The sequence below is a fragment of the Lepidochelys olivacea genome (assembly GCF_965140295.1).
Source record: "Lepidochelys olivacea isolate rLepOli2 genome assembly, chromosome: 28".
Classification (NCBI taxonomy): Eukaryota; Metazoa; Chordata; order Testudines; family Cheloniidae; genus Lepidochelys; species Lepidochelys olivacea.
This window is the reverse complement of record NC_140438.1, coordinates 5,304,052-5,317,949: the sequence shown is the minus strand read 5'-3', so window position 1 is coordinate 5,317,949 and position 13,898 is coordinate 5,304,052. Positions and strand designations below refer to the sequence as shown.

The following is a 13,898-nucleotide window of genomic DNA, read 5'->3' as shown; positions in this document are numbered from 1 at the left end:
AGTCTTCAATTTCTGGGACATGGATTTATTTTCTCTGTGTTGTAAGAGGCTCTGTTATAATGAGTTTCTGTGACATTATCCAGAGTACAGTCTGGACTGTTGAACAGTTGTATCCACTCAGTTCTCCAACCTGGGGTACCTCTTCCACTGTTTGACTGTGAGAACAGCCTCTCTTGGCCAGTAAACATCCCGTCTCCAGCATGTAACTCTCTCCCAGCTACACAGTACTGAGTGCTACTAGTCAGCCACTCATGAATTACACCTCAGGAGAACACCAGCAAATTGTCAAGTGCCAGACTTTCCCCCAGAAATGTGCATCTTGCACCATCCAGCACATTACTGAACAGCACAAGCTCATATTAAATCTTTAATTTCATCAGTGGAAAATGACATGCACCAGCCTTGTTATCCCAAATGGAATTCCCCAGAGACTTTAATCCAAACACACTGGTGTGACGTTCCCCTCTGGTGTTATCTGCACTGGTGATCTGCTAGGCCTCTCCAATCCTTGACTCTGGGACCCAGCCTTACCCTCCTCTACTGTGAGAAACCCCACTCCTGGGCTGTTCACGCACAGCCTCTGGCATGTAAGCTGCTCCCAGCTACTGGCAAGCGAATGACACTAGCCAATATCTCTGGTCCCAGACACAACTCTAGGAACTGCCATCTTGCAGTGTCCAGTAATGCTTGCTGGATGATGCAAGGTTGTATAAGTTTGTCAATTTAACAAAGAAATTCATCTGTACCAGGCTTGTTACCTAAAGGGGAGCCTTTGACATACTTCAAACCAAACACACTGCTTCAGGTAGAATAAACAAAGAGATTTATTAGCTATAAAGATAGATGTTAAATGATTATAAATTAAAGTATAACCAGTCTGATTTGGTCAAATGAAATAACAGCAAAACACATTCTAAGCTGATCTTAACACTTTCAGTGTCCTTACAAACTTAGATGCTTCTAACCCAGGCTGGCTGGTTACTTTTCAGTCAGGCTCTCCCCTTTGATCAGCACTTTAGTTGCTTGGTGATGTCTGTAGATGTAGGTGGAAGAGAGAGAGCCAGCATGGCAAATGTGTCTCCCTTTTATCATGTCCTTTCTTCCCTCATGGCTTTCCTGCCCCCCCACCCTCAATTCAGAGTCAGGTGAGCATTTATGAGTCTCTCCAAGCAAAGTTGAGCAATTCCTGTGGTGTGGCCTCATGCAGGTCAGTCATTGCAATGGAGCTTCCTTGCTGGACAGTGGCTGTTGATGGGTTGACACCCCACTCAGGCATTGGTTACTTTCCTTGCTGTTGCCTCTGGGGAGCCAATATCTGGCTGATTTCCCCCAACTTACAGCATGTTTTAGTGACAACCATGCTACACAATTCTCATAACATCATATGCATTAATGATATACATGTATGGATAGAGAAATGAGTTTCAGCAGATCATAACCATTCTCCTGATACTTTACAAGGCATGCTTTATACTTGAGATCGGGAATATATGGAAATGAGGAAAACGGGGGTTATGGCATGCTTCCCCAAGGTATAGAATGTGTCACCTCTCCCCCCTTAGTTTACTGCAAGAGGATTAGTCCCTGACTAGTTTGAAGGCAGTTTCCCCATTCACACACAGCAAACCAGTTGTTTTTTAGGGGTTTTTCTGCTGTGATAACCTGTGAACAGGTTTAAATCTTAATTGAAAAGTAGCATTATCATAAGGTTTATCATCTGTGTCAAAATTCTTATCCCCAAAACTTAACATTAATACCAAAGTTTTTGGGTGTTTACAAGTATCTTTATGATACCACCCCCTCTGTTCAGATATTCTAGTTTGAGGTTAGTTTATTCATTACCCATGGTTTCCTTTGAGTCTCTCCCATGTAATCAGTCACTGGCTTTTCCTTCCCTCCAGTGTTCCCTTCTGTGTGAGCTCTTAATTTAATCATATTTCTGGAATTTTGGTGCCTCACGGTCTGATAAGATAGTTGTTCATGGGGATCCTACACATTGTCTGGCCCTTTGGGGAGCAATCTCCCAACCCCAGGACTTTACGTATGCAGAAAATCCAGCTCCCCTTTTGGGGTTACCTTGTGTTTCCCCCTCCTAGCACTGAGTCCTTCCCTGCGCCCTAGAGGGCTGTGATCTGTGCTGTCTCGGTTAGATGTGTTTACCCTTTGATCAGATTCACCCTTTCCCAGCAGCTCTCTCATAACTGCTCCCTGTCTCTCGCCAGCCTGGGGGCAAACACCCCCTTCTCTGTCTGTTGGGTCATTTGTATTCTGGCAAACTACCACATGGCAATTTCCTGGTCTCAACTCCTCTGCTGTGACAGGCCATTGGAGCTGCATCTTCATGTAAAACTTCGCTTTCCAAAACCTTATCAGAAATAACATCCTGAAAAACTGGGACCTGGATTGGGGTACCCTTCGCCACCCCTTTCTCTGTCCCCGAGAAGTCAGCTGTGTGACTGCTCCCCTCTGGGAAGTCAGTTACACAGTTCCTTCTCAAAACCTGGGTCACAGGCTGAGTGCCATCCTCCTAGTGTCCTGGGCATCCTGCCTCAAGTGACTAGTGAGAAGATATTCCTGTACTCCCACTATTCCTTCCCCCCATTTCCTCCTCTGGGTCTCCTCATAAAACACATTTCTCTGTGCTCTGTAAGAAGGGATCCGTCTCTTCTTCATCTGCAATACTCTGCCAGCTAACAACTGGGACAGGTTCCTTAATTACAGATGACACCTCTCCTGCCCCTGTCCCTGAGGGCCTGTTGACTTCTGCTGGAAAGGAGCTTGTCTCGGCCTCTCCCATACTTGGAAGCACCCTACTTCCCTGTGTTACAGAGTCACAGGAATCCTCACCACCTGAGTGGTTTCTGAGATCCCCTGCCCCTTCTCTGGGACACATTGCTATATGCTCCCTAGAGTGTGTTTTTCCCTCTGCTTCAGCTGTGACCTTCTGGCAGCTAACAACCTGGACAGATCTTTCTCTGGCAGGCATTACACCCCCATCCCTTCCTGATGTGATGTTACTTCCAGCTGCAGTGCAGGAGTTGGTCTCAACCACCCTCTCGCCTGGAAGCATGTGGCTTCCCCCAGCTGCAGAAGAATCAAGGAGACACTCTCCCATTCTCTCAGCAGTTCCTGAGACCTTACCCTTTCCCTCGGGGGTCCCAGCATAACACTCCCTCCTGCTGCAGGTAAATACTTTAACCTGAGCTACTCGGAAAAAATCATTACCAAGGAGCAGGTAGAATAGAAGGTGTTCCATTACCCCCACAGTCAAAACACTTCCCAAACCACATGGATTTTTAGCTAGTGGTATGAGGAATTTGCTTTCACCCACCCCCACAATCTCTGCCATTTGGCCAGGCAACATACTGGCATTTGGGACCACACTCTCTCTGACCAGAGAGATCTGAGCCCCTGTATCCCTCTGCCCCAAGTATTCTCTGCCATCAATTTGGACAGTCTTAACATGCTCCATATCTGGTTCTGCAGAGGCTAACCTCACAGAGCCAATATGATAGGTTTCAGTTATTTGGGGGTTTCTGTGCTGAGGACAACAGAACTAACATGAGCTATTGGTTGCCTGCTTCCTCCTAGCACAGGGCATTTATTGACAGAACAAGGAGTAATGGTCTCAAGTTGGAGAGAAGGGTGTTTAGGTTGGATATTAGGCAAAACTTTTTGAAAAGATATTGAACTTTATAAAGCATTAAGGTACCTAAAGGGTTAAACGCTAAATACTAAATCAAACACTAGTTACCTGTATCTGGCAAAAAATTTCTCAGTTTTGCAACTTTGAATGAAAGAGTCAAATGGATTTTAGTTGTATTATTTAAAAACAAAACCAATTCATCGTAAACCCACAAAACAAGAGTTTTGCAAACCAGGAGTGTTGCTTTAGGTCTTAAACACTCCACATATTTACACACTCTATTTATACACTCCTTTTTTTTCTGAACATTCTTTGCACTGCTTGAATTTTTACACAGCTGTACATAGATAACATTTGTATACATTTGGGGGCAGTTATGTTCCACTAGGAACCCCTTATGTTCTTTTAGCGAATTTCACTAAATTGCTCATAGGCTAATGATTTAAATGAGATTGTCTCTCTGCCTGTCTTATTTACAGACATTCCTTTGGAATACAGCCCATTTTCCCTTCAGAATGGCTGCAAAGGAAACCAAGTGTTCTCTTTCTATAACTGTCACAGGGTCCACCCTCTTGTCCCTGCGCCCTGTGCTTGGGCTCGTTAAATAAAGAGTCCCAACACCACCTTCAGCTGTTTCACCAGCCTGTCTTTATTTACAGTGCTTTATGCAGCCCCAATTCCCCTAACAGCTATTCCCTCACAGACCCTCCCCAGGGTCTTCTGGCCCTTGAGGCTCCCGTCAGTTGGTAAGGAGACAGAGATGTAGCCCTCCTGTCTCCTCCCAGGCTAGCCTCCTTCCTGAGCTTCTTCCAGCATTTATATAGCCCTCCCAGACCTCAGCCCAGCTCTCTCTACTTGGCTCAGCTTATTACTCTGAGCCAGCCCTTATTAGGGCCTGCAGCTGGGCTCCCTGCTGAGTGCCTGGGCCCTTGCGTCTGGCCTCCCTGCGAGAAAGCGGGGCGCAGCCAGCTTTTTAGCAGGGCATCTAAGGGGTTTACCTCTGCCCTGCTACAATAATCCTTTGCCTTTTTAACATTTTTACAATGTTCAACTGCTTAATTCCCTCCAGCCTCTGCAGAGTTAACTTCAGTCTTTTTTTTAATCGCCTGTTAATCTCCCAAAATGACACCTTCATCAACTCCGATTTCACCATTCATAGAATCATAATAATAGAATATCAGGGTTGGAAGGGCCCTCAGGAGGTCATCTAGTCCAACCCCTTGCTCAAAGCAGGACCGATCCCCAACTAAATCATCCCAGCCAGGGCTTCGTCAAGCCTGACCTTAAAAACCTCTAAGGAAGGAGATTCCACCACCTCCCTAGGTAACGCATTCTAGTGTTTCACCACCCTCCTAGTGAAAAAGTTTTTCCTAATATCCAACCTAAATCTCCCCCACTGCAACTTGAGACCATTACTCCTTGTTCTGTCATCTGCTACCACTGAGAACAGTCTAGATCCATCCTCTTTTTGGAACCCCCTTTCAGGTAGTTGAAAGCAGCTATCAAATCCCCCCTCATTCTTCTCTTCCATAGACTAAACAATCCCAGTTCCCTCAGCCTCTCCTCATAAGTCATGTGTTCCAGCCCCCTAATCGTTTTGTTTTGTTGCCCTCCACTGGATTCTATGCAATTTTTCCACATCCTTCTTGTAGTGTGGGGCCCAAAACTGGACACAGTACTCCAGATGAGGCCTCACCAATGCTGAATAGAGGGGAATGATCACGTCCCTTGATCTGGCAATGCCCCCTACTTATATAACCCAAAATGCCATTAGCCTTCTTGGCAACAAGGGCACACTGTTGACTCATATCCAGCTTCTCGTCCACTGTCACCCCTAGGTCCTTTTCTGCAGAACTGCTGCCTAGCCATTCGATCCCTAGACTGTAGCAGGACATGGGTGTCTTTCGTCCTAAGTGCAGGACTCTGCACTTGTCCTTGTTGAAGCTCATCAGATTTCTTTTGGCCCAATCCTCTCATTGGTCTAGGTCCCTCTGTCCTATCCCTACTCTCCAGCGTATCTACCACTCCTCCCAGTTTAGTGTCATCTGTAAACTTGCTGAGGGTGCAGTCCATGCCATCCTCCAGATCATTAATGAAGATATTAAACAAAATTGGCCCCAGGACCGACCCTTGGGGCACTCCGCTAAATACCGATTGCTAACTAGACATGGAGCCATTGATCGCTTCCCGTTGAGCCTGACGATCTAGCCAGCTTTCTATCCACCTTATAGTCCATTCATCCAGCCCATACTTCATTAACTTGCTGGCAAGAATACGGTGGGGTTCCAGGGATCTGAATTCCATAAGCCTATACTTACTTTTTTGCCACTATGCCCTCAGGGCTTCCAACCTGTTTTCCTTTTTTTTTTTTTTTTTTTTTTTTTTTGTTGCCTACTTGCTTGTCTGGGCCTGACCCTACTTTCCTCGCTGAACCCTCCCTTTTCATGGACACAGGCTTTGTTCCACTACCAATTTAGCAAGGAGGCCCGCCTGGTCCCTTTCCTTAACCATTTCTTTTAAAATTGGAAAATCACAATATCATTCACAAAAAAATACTACATTGCCCAAACTCCTATATCCTTCAGAGTTTGGTTTAACAGAGCAAGATCTGTTTAAAAGGGGAGTAATCTCTCAAACAAAGTATCGTCATTGGATTGCTTCCTTTTAAACATTTCTTACGCAGGTGCTGCCATTATTCTCCCACACTCCTTTATTCTTCAGAGTTGGGTCTCGCATAGAAAATACTGCCTAAACATTTTCTTTAATGAATTTGTTTTACCTCTATAACTTTTCCATGCCCATGTTCATGCTGGGACTTACAAAACACATAAGTCTATACCCACTAAAAAGAATTGTGCCTGATAGAGCGGGGGAAACACTATGCTCTCTACGCTTTGGGCTTGGTCCCGCTATGACCGAGCATATATTCACCTATCCAGTTTTCCCCGACAGATGGGTTGGAGCTAGGACTCCTGTTGCGTGTATCTTCTCCGACCGGGGGTGTGTACAACGGAATGATTACTTTGTATGTATGGTATACCTTTTAGCAATATTTAGCAGTATGTTCAACAATCACAGTGCATGTTTTCACCCTTTTGCAATTCTCCACCAAAAATCTTATGCTTATGAGAAGCACACAAGATCTTTTTCAGGAGAGAAGGCAATATGCTGTGTTTATTGAAGATACAGTAATTAGTATATATGCATTCAGTCACACCACACACAAACACACTGTCCCGCCAGTCGATGTTATAGTTACCAGTCTGGAGTCCGGATCGATCTAGCAGCCAGCTAGGCTGATCCCTGGTAGGGAGGAGCCAATTTCCATTTGTTGCTACACAATGTTCCGGGGAAATCTTGGCAGGACAAACCCAAATTTTTATGGCAAGGCACCCTGTTTATATACAGATTTTCCTTCATTGGGACTGTCATAAAGGGAAGGGTAACCGCCTTTCTGTATACAGTGCTATAAAATTCCTCCTGGCCAGAGGCAAAACCCTTTCACCTGTAAAGGGTTAAGAAGCTAAGGTAATCTTGCTGGCACCTGACCCAAAATCCCCAATGAGGGGACAAGATACTTTCAAATCTGGAAGTGGGGGAAACAAAGGGGTCTGTCTGTGTGATGCTTTTGCCGGGAACAGATCAGGAATGCAGCCTTCCAACTCCTGTAAAGTTAGTAGGTAATCTAGCTAGAAAATGCGTTAAATTTCCTTTTGTTTAATGGCTGGTAAAATAAGCTGTGCTAGAGGGAATATGTATATTCCTATTTTTGAGTCTTTTTGTAACTTAAGATTTTGCCTAGAGGGATTCTCTATGTTTTGAATCTGATTAACCTGTAAGGTATTTACCATCCTGATTTTACAGAGGTGATTCTTTTACCTTTTCTTTCATTAAAATTCTTCTTCTAAGAATCTGATTTTTCTTTGTTCTTAAGATCCAAGGGTTTGGGTCTGTGTTCACCTGTACCAATTGGTGAGGATTATTATCAAGCCTTCCCCAGGAAAGGGGGTATAGGGCTTGGGGGGGGGTATTTTGGGGAAAGACATTTCCAAGTGGTCTCTTTCCCTGTTCTTTATTTAAAACGCTTGGCGGTGGCAGCATACTGTTCAAGGACAAGGCAAAGTTTGTACCTTGGGGAAGTTTTTAACCTAAGCTGGTAAGAATAAACTTAGGGGGTCTTTCATGCAGGTCCCCACATCTGTACCCTAGAGTTCAGAGTGGGGAAGGAACCTTGACAGGGACCAATGAGTTTTGCACCATTATTCTGTAATCAATTGGTGTTTGAGTGCTTGTTTTCTTAAATTGTGCTTCTCCTCCTTTTATCTTTTTCTTCCATCAAGATCCTCAGGGAGTTATCCCAAGCTGGTTTTGATCACAGCTATCTTGTCCCCTGTGATAGGGGCCTGTCTCAGCTTTAGAGTCATCAATCTGCCCTCTTCTCACATTTCACTAGGGGCTTGTTGCAGCCTCCTGGTGCCCTTGCATCTGTCTCCAGTTCCTCCCTCATACATCTGGTTCAGCGATGGCCTTCACACTTATCTCTTAACACACACATTCCTCATTCACACACACAACAGAATTAATTTACATACAACATTTTGAACAAGAACATCAAATTCCAATGCAAAAGAAAACAATCATGGCATTCATTTACTTATTTTAAAATGCTAAACCTACAACAAATTGGTGACCTGCAAAGGTCTGTTACTGCCTTGAAATCAGTCCAGACACAGATTCTGGCTGATGTATCTCTATCCATTGGCCCATTAGGCCCTTCCTTTCTGTTATTCAAAAAGGGTGGCTGGCAGGATTTGATCAGATCATACACTAAATACATTTAATACATGCTACATTCTTATTCTTTATCCTTCATTCTAAATTCTATAAAATACAAACATAAAATCCTACTACTACATTTGGGGGAAGAGTTTGGGGGAGTTCAGTTCCTGATTTTTACTTGACCTCTCTGCAGAATTTGTTTTGGTTTGGCCTTCCCTCTTCCGTCCCTGTTTTGAGGTTTCTGTCTCTATCACAGCTGGTGATGCAATGGTGTGTGAGAAAGAAGAGCAGAATTCTCAGCAAGAAAATGTTGAGCAAGTGGATAAACACAGAGAATTATCGCAAAGATTGAAAAGAAATGCATCCAGGAGTCACGAGCAGGGAAAATCCTGTGAGACTCATCACAGACCAGAAAGAGAACATGGAAACCAGCCAGGGGAGGAGGAGGGTAAGTTAATTTCAAGTCGGGGAATTCACAAGGACCTCAAGGAAATCACAACACAGCAGGAAATCTTCCAGGGAAAGAGAGAAAAAACATGCACTAAGCGTGGGGAAAATGTATGTGATGACTCAGCCCTTATAAAGCATCAGAGAATCCATGCAGGAGAGAGGCCCTATGAATGCAGTAAGTGTGGGAAAACCTTCAATCACAGTTCAAATCTTTTTAGGCATCAGAGAGTCCACACAGGAGAGAGGCCCTATGAATGCAGTAAGTGTGGGAAAAGCTTCACTCGCTCTTCAGGCCTTTTTCAGCATCAGAGACTCCACTCAGAGGAGAGGCCCTATGAATGCAGTAAGTGTGGGAAAAGCTTCACTCGCTCTTCAGGCCTTTTTCAGCATCAGAGAATCCACTCAGAGGAGAGGCCCTATGAATGCAATGAGTGCGGGGAAAGCTTCACTCTCAGGTCAGCCCTTTCTGAACATCAGACAATCCACACCGGTGTGAGACCCTATGAATGCCGTGAGTGTGGGAAAACCTTCAGTCGCAGCTGGACCCTTATTCGGCATCAGAGAATCCACACAGGGGAGAGGCCCTATGAATGCCGTGAGTGTGGGAAAAACTTCACTCACAGTTCACACCTTATTAGGCATCAGAGAATCCATACAGGGGAGAGGCCGTATGAATGCCGTGAGTGTGGGAAAAGCTTCACTCACACTTCAGGCCTTTTTCAACACCAGAGAATCCACACAGGGGAGAGGCCCTATCAATGCCGTGAGTGTGGGAAAAGCTTCACTAGCAACTCAGCCCTTTCTGAACATCAGAGGATTCACACGGGGGAGAGGCCCTACGAATGCCGTGAGTGCGGGGAAAGCTTCACTACCCGTTCAGCCGTTTCTGAACATCAGAAAATCCACACCAGCGTGAGACCCTATGAATGCCGTGAGTGTGGGAAAACCTTCAGTCGCAGCTCGACCCTTATACGGCATCAGAGAATCCACACAGAGGAGAGGCCCTATGAATGCCGTGAGTGTGGGAAAAACTTCACTCACCGATCAGCCCTTTCTGAACATCAGACAATCCACACCGGTATGAGACCCTATGAATGCCCTGAGTGTGGAAAAACCTTCAGTCGCAGCTGGACCCTTGTTAGGCATCAGAGAATCCACACAGGGGAGAGGCCCTATAAATGCAGTGAGTGTGGGAAAAACTTCACTCACCAATCAGCCCTTTCTGAACATCAGAATATCCACACCGATGTGAGACCTTATGAATGCACTGAATGTCAGAAAACCTTCAATCGCAGGTCGCACCTTATTAGGCATCAGACAATCCACACAGGAGAGAGGCCCTATAAATGCAGTGAGTGTGGGAAAACCTTCATTAGCAGTTCAGTCCTTTCTGAACATCAGAGAACCCACACAGGGGAGAGGCCCTATGAATGCAGTGAGTGTGGGAATACCTTCTCTTGGCACTCAGCCCATGTTAGACATCAGAGAAACTGCAAGGGAGATCAGGACCGTAAAAACCTCTAGGGCTATCTGTACTTTTTTTCTTAGAATATCAGGGTTGGAAGGGACCCCAGGAGGTCATCTAGTCCAATGCCCTGCTCAAAGCAAGACCAATCCCCAATTTTTGCCCCAGATCCCTAAATGACCCCCTCAGGGATTGAACTCACAACCGTGGGTTTAGCAGGCCAATGCTCAAACCACTGAGCTATCCCTTCCCACCACCCCCATGAGTGGCCCATTTTTGCCTTTTGCCATTCACCCTGTTTTGAAATTGACCCATATGTCCTTTCTATCAACTCCATTGTCCCATGAGTAATTCGAGTGTGCCCTTCCTACAGGGAACCAGGGAGTATCACATTTATACAATTCCTCCTATTGCAAAGTTATTGTCAGAGTCACCAATGATAGATTGTATCATTGCCAGTTCTCACGTTGCTCTGGGTTGTGCTGAAGAGCAGTTATACTGGGAACTTTTAAAATTTATATTTAAAGGAAGAGGGGTAGAGGCAGGGGGGGAAAGTGTCATTTCAGCCTTCGTGACACTGGAAGGAGATGGGGAGACTCAGATTCCCTCCTTCCCCATCACTGCAGAACGGTTACCTTTTGTCTGAGCCATGCAGAGTTTATCTTCATCACGTTCTACCCATCCACTTCTCAAAGTGTCATGTGAGGAAGAGTTCACAGCTGTCTGTGCGTGGAGATGATGCTTTGACTTCTTTAATCCTATATCAGTCTCTATGACTGGAGATGAAAGTGTCAAAGACCTGGAAGGGGAATTCAGATGGATCCCAAACACAGTGTGATTATTTGGAGTTTAAATCCCAGGTTCCATTTATTGTTAAAGCCACTTCTGGCTAAGTGGCTGTCCTGTTCTCTCTCCCCCGCCTTCCCCCCCCATTATTTGGATGCTATGATACTAAAAATGTTGTAAATAATATAACTGACTCTTGAGACAGTGCTGAGTGAAGTATGTTTGAATGGATCAGAGAAGAATGTGATGGGAGAATCTCTTGTCTCAATTCTGAATAATCAGATGTAACCTGCTCTGAAATTTCACTTGACACTTTCATTGTCATGTATTCTATCTCTCTGTGATGTGGGTTTCTATCTTTCCTGAATACCGTTTGGTCAGCCAAACGGATATTAGTTCAGTTTGATAGGAAGTAGCTCAGATTTACTGGAGAATTTAAGACAAACGACCATTTGCTAAACTGATTTTCTCACTTCAGCGTTGCTTTTTCCCCATCCCTCCATGATGACGTGGAGAAAGTTCAAGTGCAGTTCTGTCAACAGCAGAGAACTCTCTAAATCACTGCTGTTTCTTTGTCCAGTAAGTTGAACAAAGAAACAGCTAACAAAGAAACAGCCGTGATTTAAAATGTTCACTCAGAAATGGTGAACAACGAGCAGAACCCCAACTAATTGGTGGATGTGCATATGATTACAGTGTATTTCAGTTGTTTAAGTCAATATTGTCTGTGATAATCAGGGGAGAGAATTCCATGGTAAATGATTTTGAACTAGGCAAAATGCCCATGTATTTGGTTCCCAAAGCATGTGTAACCCAGGCCCTACAGAACAGCGCTCCTAGCTAATCCTATGGTCTAGGAGATGCTGCCCTTCACAACACAGATGTTGAGGAAATAGGATTGAATGAATTTATCCTTTGTGGGTGCTAAAAACGTGTGTGTAAAATGAAATCAGTTTTGGAAAAGTAATAGCTGCAGAAAAATCCCTATTTTTGAATAGAATCTCCAGCTCTGGTAACCAAGAGGTTCTGATCCAGGCCTGTATCCAGTCCCTTGCCTGGAACTGTGCCACCAAATTAAAGAAAAGCTGGGCATGTTTTGGGAAGCTATTCCTCACTAACACTGTTGAGATTTTAGTGGTTTTGTAAAGGAGTCTACTTCAGAGCATTGTAAATGTACCCTACCCAAGGCCATGGACTTTGAAAGAACTGGGGTGGAAAGAGTACACGCTCCGTTCCTGGTTTCCACCCCAGAAAAGGAAGCGATGGTGACCAATGACCCAAGGAAAATTGTTTGCACAACTCCACTTCTTAGTGCAGTGTCACTGATTACAGTTCCAGAGGATACCAAGGTTAGACTGAGAACAATCCTCCTTCACCGTTTGGATCCAAAGAAAGAGAGCTTCATAGGACGTTCCTTCCCTGTGGATCCCAGACTGACCGCCTGATTGGGTAACAAGGACTTTCAGGCTGTAGAAATGATGGTAACCTTTGAGGCAACGAATGAGCCAGGCTCCAATTTCGGACTCCTGGATACTCGCATGTTGAGTCCTGATTCCATGGTTTTGCATCTGGCCCTCCGGCTACACAATGAAGGTGATGTTGCCACAGCTGCAGCAATGTCGCCGTGCTGCCGTAGCACCGCTATGAGCCGATGGGAGAGATCTCTCGTGTTGGACGTCATTAGTCCAACCCCCACAAGCAGTGGTAGCTATGTTGGCAGGAGACGCTCTCCTGCTGATGTGGTGCTGCCTACACAGGGAGTTAGGTCTCTGTAACTATGTTGCTCAGCGGTGTGGATTTTTCACACCCCTGAGCTATATACTTTTACCGATAAATGTCTTTAGTGTAGACCAGACAGCTTTATCTTTTGCAGTATGCATTTACATCCCTTCTCCTCTACCTTCTCCTACTTTGAAAGATTAAAAAGAGTGAAAAGAGGTATTTTTCCTCATGATACAAACATTCCCACCTAGGAGACCTTGTCCACCAACACATGTGGAGAAGAACTAGAGATATATGGACTCACAGAAGTGGTTGGGACAAACCACCACTTGAGCCAAGGTATAGCTGTTGGCAGTGGGGATTAAAAGAAAACGAACATGTATGACAAGAATTTGTGATCTTTGAATATGTTGTTGTTACCAATGAGAATGAAATTATAGGTGAAGTGATTGGTTAAAGAGTAAGAGACTAATTGTGTGATCTGAATTATTTTGGAAAACTGAAAGTTGTCTTGTTTTTTGTTTTGTTAGTCGTACAGGAAATGATGGCTGATCTTGAAAAGTTAATTTGATTTAATTTACCCCCTGTAGTGTAAGGAGTTCTGACAGAAAACCTCACTCCAAAGGTTGGGGTGGGAGAAAGTGTGAGAGAAATAGTGACAGGTTTAGAGTAGCAGCCGTGTTAGTCTGTATCCGCAAAAAGAACAGGAGGACTGGTGGCACCTTAGAGACTAACCAATTTCTTTGAGCATAAGCTTTCGTGAGCTACAGCCCACTTCATCGGATGCATAGAATGGAACATATAGTAAGAAGGGAGACACACATGCACACACAAGGTGTAAGTAGCCATACAAACTGTGAGAGGCTAATTAATTAAGATGAGCTATTATCAGCAGGAGGAATCTTTCTCTGTTAAGTATCCTCTCACCTTCTTGGCAACTGTTTAAATGGGCGAACTCGATTATCACTACAGAAGTTTTTTTCTCCTGCTGATAATAGCTCATCTTAATTAATTAGCCTCTTACAGTTTGTATGGCAACTTCCACCGTGT

General features: G+C 44.6%; 1 protein-coding gene across 2 annotated transcripts in view; it reads left to right on the top strand.

Annotated features, from left to right (window-relative positions):
* The window catches only part of LOC311514161 (uncharacterized protein), a 17,887-nt gene extending 3,989 nt beyond the window's left edge, over positions 1–13,898 (top strand). For both annotated transcript variants that reach the window (XM_084616590.1, XM_084616591.1), the window contains exon 4: positions 8,682–13,898. In XM_084616590.1, the coding sequence (XP_084472716.1) occupies positions 8,682–10,399 (1,718 nt within the window). In that variant the 3' untranslated portion in view covers positions 10,400–13,898. The remainder of the gene's footprint in view (positions 1–8,681) is intronic.